This window comes from Ostrinia furnacalis, unplaced genomic scaffold, assembly GCF_004193835.3.
Source record: "Ostrinia furnacalis isolate ACB-3 unplaced genomic scaffold, ASM419383v2 OfSCF0710, whole genome shotgun sequence".
Classification (NCBI taxonomy): domain Eukaryota; kingdom Metazoa; phylum Arthropoda; class Insecta; order Lepidoptera; family Crambidae; genus Ostrinia; species Ostrinia furnacalis.
The window spans coordinates 921,567-930,076 of NW_021130949.1; the positions used below are offsets into that span (position 1 = coordinate 921,567).

Here is an 8,510-nt window from a genome sequence, read left to right on the forward strand (position 1 = left end):
AGGCGGTAAAAATAGATTTGGTACGCTTAAAATACATTTGCGGTGAAAATAGCCAATACAAAACGTGTGTTTAAGCAAGTCTTATAATAAAACAGACTTACTTAGCGGCATATAAGTAATTGGGTTTGATTGGATATCAAATAAAATCTAAAATAAACATTAACTCACTCTGCTAGCTGCCGCCGCCGCCGCTCGCTGCTGTCAAAATTGTTATTTGAACTTTTGCTTGTCAAATTATCAATGCCGCTGTCACTTCACATTTTACCGGTTTTTTACAGTATATAGCCGTGGCATTACTAAAGGAAGAATCCATAGAGCTAACTTCGTGTATCAATGCTGACACATTAAGAAAAATTACGTACTTCCGGTATAATGCTGCCACATTACGTACATTTTACACTAAATCTTGTAAAATAATAAGTTATGGAGGTTGCAAAATTAAATGACTTTAAAATAAAATATAAATGGAATTTGTGTTAGGCTACTAGCGAATTTTGTTTTCGTATGGTGTGGCACATTTTTTTACTTAATTCTTAATTATTCTTGAAGTAGATGTTAAATTATTCAGTTTTTATTATTAAATATGTTATATTTTTTGCTGCACAACAGATTTCAAATTAAATTCAAATTTTAGCTTTATTGGATAGGATATCTTGTGAAATAAATAAAAACTATTATTCGATTGAATATTTGGTAATTTGATGATAATTATGGCAACACAGAAATCCGGCTGGTAATATTCTCCATTCACCAATCAGGCCATTGCAATAAAGTGCATTGACCAACCTGCTGCTGATGTCGACTACTTTCGGCAGGGAGCAAGTCAGTCAGTCTCCTCAGTTGAATAGATGTTCACTTCCGCGTTTGTACTTTGAAGTGACTAGCACCGCGATGCTATCGGAGTTGTTTTGCCATTCATTGAACTAAAATGGCGTCGCTGTTTATCAATTAGATTTCTTTATGTGAACGTGCCGCAGTGATCACATCCGAGTGAGTCATAAACCAACATAGCAATGACATTTTTATAGCATACAGTGAGAATACGTTTCTAAAACGTTGCGTGGAAGACTAGCAAGTGTGAAAACAGAACACAATAATGCGCGAATTCAAAGTGGTCGTGCTGGGCTCGGGTGGGGTCGGGAAGAGTGCGTTGACTGTGCAGTTTGTGTCCGGATGTTTCATGGAAAAATATGATCCCACAATAGAGGACTTCTATAGGAAAGAAATTGAGGTAGACAATTCGCCATGTGTTCTAGAAATACTGGATACTGCTGGCACAGAGCAGTTCGCCTCGATGAGAGACCTATACATAAAAAATGGCCAAGGATTCGTCGTAGTTTATTCACTAACTAATCACCAAACGTTTCAAGACATCAAGCCAATGAAGGAATTGATAACGCGCGTGAAAGGTTCGGAGCGCGTGCCCATCCTGCTGGTGGGGAACAAAGCGGACCTGGAGCACCAGCGCGAGGTGTCGCAGACCGAGGGCGCGGCGCTCGCGCAGATGTGGGGCTGCCCCTTCGTCGAGGCGTCCGCCAAGAGCCGCACCAACGTCAACGAAATGTTCGCCGAAATAGTTCGCGAAATGAACGTTAGTCCTGAAAAGGAAAAGAAAACTTATTGTTGTTGTACAGTGCTTTAATATTTAGAGTGTAATGTGGCATTTATTTCTCGTAAGACTGCAAGGGTGAGGCGGGAGCGTGCCCGTCTCGGCCCGACGGCCCGTCGGCCCCGGCTCCCTGGCGAGCGGCGGCGCGCCGGCCCCGACCGCTGGACCCTCGGCGGTCGCGATGCGCGTCATATCACGTTGTTAATATCTTTGATACATACCATTGTCCAATCGAGGTGCTTTATCTTATATTTTCATACTTTAGTACTGGTAGATACTCCCGCAGTAACCATTATCATGTGAATTGAACAAACATCCCGAATGGGAGCATGCGTAAAGAACAGAAAATCATTGTTAGCTTGGTTTTGTACATTGTCAACTGGGAAGCATGCTAAAGATGTGTCAGATAAACAAACAAAAAAAAACATGTATTGTAAATTAATATTAGTCAACTTTGTATATAATTTCATGAGATTATCGATGTGGAAGGACATGGACGGTTTAGAGAATTAAAAGCCATCCAAATATGCAATAAACTATTTGTGTAGAGTGAAGTGCGATGAGTAAGAGTTACACCTAAGTCATGTCGCAGATTGTGTTTTGTTGTGTAAATTATGTTTATATGAGAAAAATCAGTAATCAAGGAAATACATTAAGTTTTATCAGTTGCGTGATTGTGTTTTAAAAGTCTACCAGGATTTGTGATAATACATATAACAAAGTATCTATAATAAAAGTTTTAAGTGGGAGATTACAAAGTGAAGTTTTATTCCTGGACACCAAGGTAACCAAAATCTGTTTATTATTAACTTTGTATTTTGTGTACCATAGTTTGAGTTATTATATTTCAGCATTTGCAAATAGGCAGTAAATACCTAATGAATTTTATTGTTATTCTGCATTTTACAATGATTTTAATTAGTCATAAAAAGTTTTGAATCACTAAGTAATTAAATGTAAATATAATAATATCATCATTAGATAATGAAAGAAATACAATAGACCATTTACATGGCTTTATGACATTCTAGTTTCCTTTGTTGTGTTTTAAGCAGTTATTATTTTGTCCTTCATTTGAAAATTTGCTTCACAAGCTGGTTTGCGATTGATTTTTTATAAATGCAAGGTTTTGCACTAAAGTAGTTAATGTTAAGATTTTATCATTGTAAGGAGCATTCAGTAATTCTATTCAAAGGTATTTGGTTTGTCAACTGGTATATTTTAAGCAAATCACATTATCCTCTATGACAATATTAGTTAAATTGGGATTACCTAGGCCTACATATAAATAGGTACTGAATTATAACATACATTTTAATTAAGTTTCAGTTCAGATAGAAAGTTTGTTAATCAGCCAGTTTTAATATCATAAGGTAGTTGAATTATAGAATAATAATGGTTGAATCGTTTAAAAAACGGAGCATAAAAGCAACACAAGTTGTCTTTATCTTTTGAAATATCTTACGACAAATGTTTTCATAACGTAGCTAAAATAAATGTTTGCTCTGTAACGGGATTGTCTCCTTGGAGCGGGCGCGGGTAACGACTGCGCGTGCTAGCAGCGGTAGCGGCTGGTGGACCATGACGTGCGGCGCAACCATCCTCGGTTTCTACAACACCCATCTAGTACTTTATTGCGATAATCTTCTCATGCAGAACTCGATTTCTCTGACCCACGCACGTCAAGTTTTTTATATTAAGTAGTTTCGATGGAAGAAGTCTTAGTATTTTTAAATATCCGAGCTTCTAGCAACTTAATTGACGTAATATTTTACGCAATGGGATCTTACAATCAGTTATAGAGGGTAATGTAATGACAATAATTAAGCCGCTCGACTGTTATTAGGTTCGCAAAATTCATTTAATAATGAGGAAAAGTTTCATTATTTATTACAACAATAATACTATTGCAACATGTAGGCCACAGGCAGGCCACGGTTCAATGTGCGACCTCCGACCTGCTATAATAATGAATTTGCCTGCTCGCAATCTCTGCCCTAACGTTATTTTGGCCACAAACATAGCTGTTTATGGCGGTAAATTGTATTGCTCTCGTGAGATTTACAGTAGCTAAGAAAGTGCTAACGCGAACAACCAAATTACTTTATTGGCTTTCATACAATGGCACATATTTTGTTCGTTGGGGTTGTGCAGTCTGTGGTTAACTGGCACGTAGTCGAGTTTAAGGCCATGGTTCGATTGCTCGGTAGTTTAGTGTGCTACTACTGTTTAGGTGCCGTTACTGGCCCAAATGTAGCCAAGTCCGGACATTGACGATCGGGTATTGTTGCAATGCTATGTTTACACGATTGTATAGAAAATCCATATTTAACGTTTAGTCTGTAGCATTGGTCTAAGATGCTTCTAACGTATCTTCGATTGAATATAAAAGCAAAAAAGCTGCACAATAATTCAAAATAAAATAGATTCCCGTTCACCTTGTTATTACCTAGGTAGTGAGTAAAAAGTGGTCGGTGCAGCTGCGGCACGCTGCGGCGTGTAGGTAGTTCGTCATCATACAACGCGTATGCACCTAATTGATGCCTCGAGAAAATGCGTAGTGCCGTTGACTCTAGTTTTATTACCATTTAATGACTCGCTCCTTGCTCCCAGTTCGTGTCTGAGGATAGTTCGAGAGATTATTATAATAGCTCCGAATGCAACGCCATGGAAGGATAAGTATTATGCACCTGCGTGAAATAATAAGTTTTTTTTCTGTTACCTCGTGAACATCAAGGCAAGGTAATTGTTGATACCCTGGTTATGTAGGTATTGTGTTTAAATTTTCTTGTGTTGATTCATTCGTTAGTACCTACCTAGGTATTCCTTCTTATCAGGTTTGAAACGAGAAATCACTCCTCAAAATTGTCACCTTAAGTGGCATTATAGAATTATTAATATGTATTTCATATTTCAAACTAGCACACACTTACTTTGCCATTTTATAGGTACATAAATGTTTTCAACAGAGGCATGCGAAATGCTAACCCCCGTTGATTAGGAGTCTAACAAACAAAGGGTTAGTTCAACCCTCGGAGTACGGCACACACCTGATTATAAAACTTACCCAAATTTCACTGGATAAACTTACACTATATCTATTATACACTCGACTAGTACAAAATCATGAGATTTTGATCTTAAGTCACTTACACTGTATCCTTTACCTTATTCAGTTTTGCGTAAGAAGAAAGAAGGGGAATTGATAGGGAGTGGTAAAAACGTCTCAGGCACAACAATAGCGGCAGGTATAAAATTTGATATAGGTACCTTCTTACCTACGGGTTTGTTTTGGCCGTCGTCTGCGTCAGTCGAAAAGACAACTAGTAAACATAACAATAGAGCGCATTTGAGCACACTACTTGTTTCTTCATTCAGATGGAATCACGTCGCATTGTACCCTCACATTTCTATGCCGAAGTTCTTTCGTCCTTTCAATTCAATGACCACACCAATATTTTAAAGGGCGGTTGCCACAAATTTTCAANATCTTCAATTGTAGCGTTTCGCTAGCGGTAGAGCTGTCTGTGTAGGCGATTTGACCATTTTTGTGCTTGACTTGACCTGTGTTATAGTACCTACTTGTCACGAATTTCAAATTTTACTTTATTTTGATAAAGAAATCTTAACACTTTTAGCGCCTCAAAGTAATCATCGGCGTGTTTAATAAATAATATTTCTAGAAGATATTGAATTTCAATAATCAGCTTCGTCTCGCTATCAAGCACTACGTTTTTACAGATACCCTATGCTATCGATTAGTCTAGCTAGTTTCAGCTAGTTTCATAGCAACACTTGCCAATTTTTGGATGTCAAGGGTAGGTCGCTCAGTGACCCAGTTTATTTGTCAGTATTTTACGATCTGCAGCAGAAATACTGCACAACGGTGCTGTACTACATGAATTACACGTTTTGATTAAAAACTTGTCAATATTAAACAGAATTAAGGTAAGAGATCTTTAACCTCCTTACTGAAATGTACAGGAGCGGATCCAGCCCTCAAAAAAGGTTGTGGGCACAGCCACCAAAAATGAGCAAAGTGAGAGTTGGATCACTACATGCCCGGACATACATACATGCCTATCGATCTTATCAATAGATCATAATTAAAACAAGCAAATTAGGGTTGTGGGCATGCCCACAGTGCCCACAACGGTGGATCCGCGCCTGGAAATGTATACTGATTCTGGTGAAGCCGTTGGGTATGCAAGGTCTCGCTTGGAATAGAAGCGCCGAGAGGCGAGCGTCGCCCGCGCACCTCCTGCGCTACTACTGCGTGTGGGGCGGCTATAAATACCCCAACATACGCTGCACGTCCGTTCTATTTAATGCCGGGCAATATAATTGTAAAAATGTTACCAAAACAATCATTTACTTTTGAAGTAGCCATTTGAAAAGGAAACAATTCGCCATAATTATTTTCCGATGTAAGTCTCATGCTAAAAGTGGCGGTGGTTCACAACACAGAATCGTTACAATTAAAAAGAGGGCTGCTCGAAGCAAGTAACAATTGTACTAGTGCAATTGTTTATACAGAGTTGGTAACGTCGACTTGAATGCCTGGGTACTCTGCTCCGTTCCCATGGCTCGAGCGTTCTCATGGAAACAATCAATGCGGGTGCAGCGGCATTATTAAATCGAATGATTCTAAATTAACATTAAATAACTACTTCCATCTGTTTATGGGATGTTCAATAATATAGAGGAATTGATCTCAGTAATATAAATTTCACTTGATTACTGCTATAATATTATTTTTTAGAATTACAACTTACTCGCATAAGTCATAAATTCTCTCAAATTAATTTAAAAAAACCTACCTAAACCAAGTGATGTCACCGTATATTCAGGGATTTCGTTGACCTCCTCCTGTCAAGTGTGCGTAGGTCGAAGTAATAGTAGTTACGAATGCATGAACCTACTTACATGCAATAACTACATGTTTAGCAGCTGCTACGTCATCTACCGTAATTCGTGATGCAGATTGCAGGTTGCTGAAGCACAGCGGACTTCACGTTTGGTGGGTATTTTTGCTACATGCCTTAAGTTTTAAACGGTGCCTTTATTAAAATGCAGCCCTTAGGTCAATCATAATTAGTTACAAAACCACTGCCCACGGCTGAGAAGCTTCTGTACCGTTTAGTTAGATTCCGTGTTAATCTTCTCATCCAGTACCTAATTCTAGCAGTAATTCCATTTGCCCATATCTGATCACAGTTCAATCGCGGATTTGAAAATGATGCAGATAATTCTTCAAATTATTTTAACAGTGAGTAACACACAAGTTATCTAATAATTAGCATAGGGTAGCTACCATAATATTAGTAACATCAGATCTGCATAACCGTGCGTTCTTGTAACTTGCGCAAGCTCACCTTGACTTGCATTCTTGCACCTAAATCGTGTAGAAGTTTTACAAAGTCACGCTCAAATACGGTATCTGTTCCTATTTTTAGCTACATCCTATGTAATAAATAGGTTAGATTTTTAAATTTTTGGACTTCTTTTTTTACAGTCATGGACATGAGGAATGAAGCTAGAAGCTTTTTCTAATGCATGCTATTAGCCCGATCTCCGGCTATTCTCTTCCTGTTCTATACCAGCCATTTGCGTTAAAGTTCCAGATACATCTTGCCGGAGGGCCTCCTACGCTGAGCTGACGCGGCCTCCACTCCAGGACTCGTCTTTTTAAATATACCTACTTAGCCAGAATGCATCCAGTGTTATTGCTTTACATATTAAAGGTAAGAGTTAACTGTATGGTTTCGAAATACATGTAACTGTATGGTTTCAAAATAAATGTTAGCGTCGCATAACTAAGTTTGTAGATGACTAAGTAAGTAGGTACGCGTGTGCTTTAATTTAAACTAAAAAATGATTTGCTAATTTTGCTATTACATAATTATCACGTCATCACGTGTTACTACTCCACGTCTCAATGTCATGACATGTTACATATGATGAAAAAGTAATTAATCAGTTACAGATTCTGCAAGAGAACCCGCATAGTAGAAACATTATCCAGCTTGGACAATGAACGTCGTTTCAGTAAGCGTTTTTGCTCTTTTGGTAGTTCCCGGTAGCGTCTTCCCCCACAATGAACGTACAGTTTTTCTCGGTAACTGCTTCAGAAAACAGGCCTCTCTGATGCAGCCATTAGGTTCGCAATTTCTGCACATAGTTATTTGATGCAGTATCATTAGCAAGTTCAATAATGGATTTTATAATTAGGTACATAAGGGATGAGTTGGTTTTGACGAAATTTTAGTCGGCGGGAGGGATAAGGAACACGTGCTCCGTTTCCGAGCGGTCGACACAATAACAAAATGAGAGACATGCATTGTTTGTGGCCCTCGGGTTGGCCACGTGTTGAACAGGTTTCAATTTAAGATAACTTCCGTTCAGCCAGTTCGGGGAGAATGTTCAGAGTTGCCTTTACGCTCAGATCATAGAAGGGAACCTTTACGTTACAACATGCCAGTCATTGTCTCGGGAGTTAGTAGCAGGCCGTTGCGTTCATTATGTCTTTTTTCCTACATTCCAGTTGTGACTCGTAACAGTTTTTTGACGACTTTGAAAGTCCTGTATTCTGAAAGAGGCCTTATAAATTTTAAAAATTCGTAGTCGATGTTATGTTTGTGTCAGGGCATTGTATGTGCCTACTTAAATAGCAGCAGAGTGGTATATCTACATGATGAGAGTAGTTATTTTCTTATTTCCACCACTACAACACACTCTACATCGTCCCTACTCTACTTACTAAAAATTATTGAATTTGAATTTAAAACTTATGAGAATAGGAAACTCAACCTAGTGAGTTAATTCGAAGACACAATTTGGTTGTTTTCCTATACACGTATTTTATGGAGGTAAATGTACAAAAGGAATTTCCATGAGGAAG

At 38.4% G+C, this 8,510-nt stretch overlaps 1 protein-coding gene across 1 annotated transcript; it reads left to right on the forward strand.

Annotated features, from left to right (window-relative positions):
• Positions 1 to 746: 746 nt before the first annotated feature.
• Rap2l (Ras-associated protein 2-like) lies at positions 747 to 2,317 on the forward strand. The gene has a single exon (XM_028300475.1). It carries the CDS (start codon positions 1,097 to 1,099, stop codon positions 1,640 to 1,642), a length of 546 nt encoding a protein of 181 aa, XP_028156276.1. The 5' UTR covers positions 747 to 1,096; the 3' UTR covers positions 1,643 to 2,317.
• Positions 2,318 to 8,510: the final 6,193 nt, after the last annotated feature.

Coding starts and splice junctions, on each gene's coding strand:
- Rap2l (XM_028300475.1), top strand. CDS start 1,097: ATGCGCGAATTCAAAGTGGTCGTGCTGGGCTCGGGTGGGGTCGGGAAG.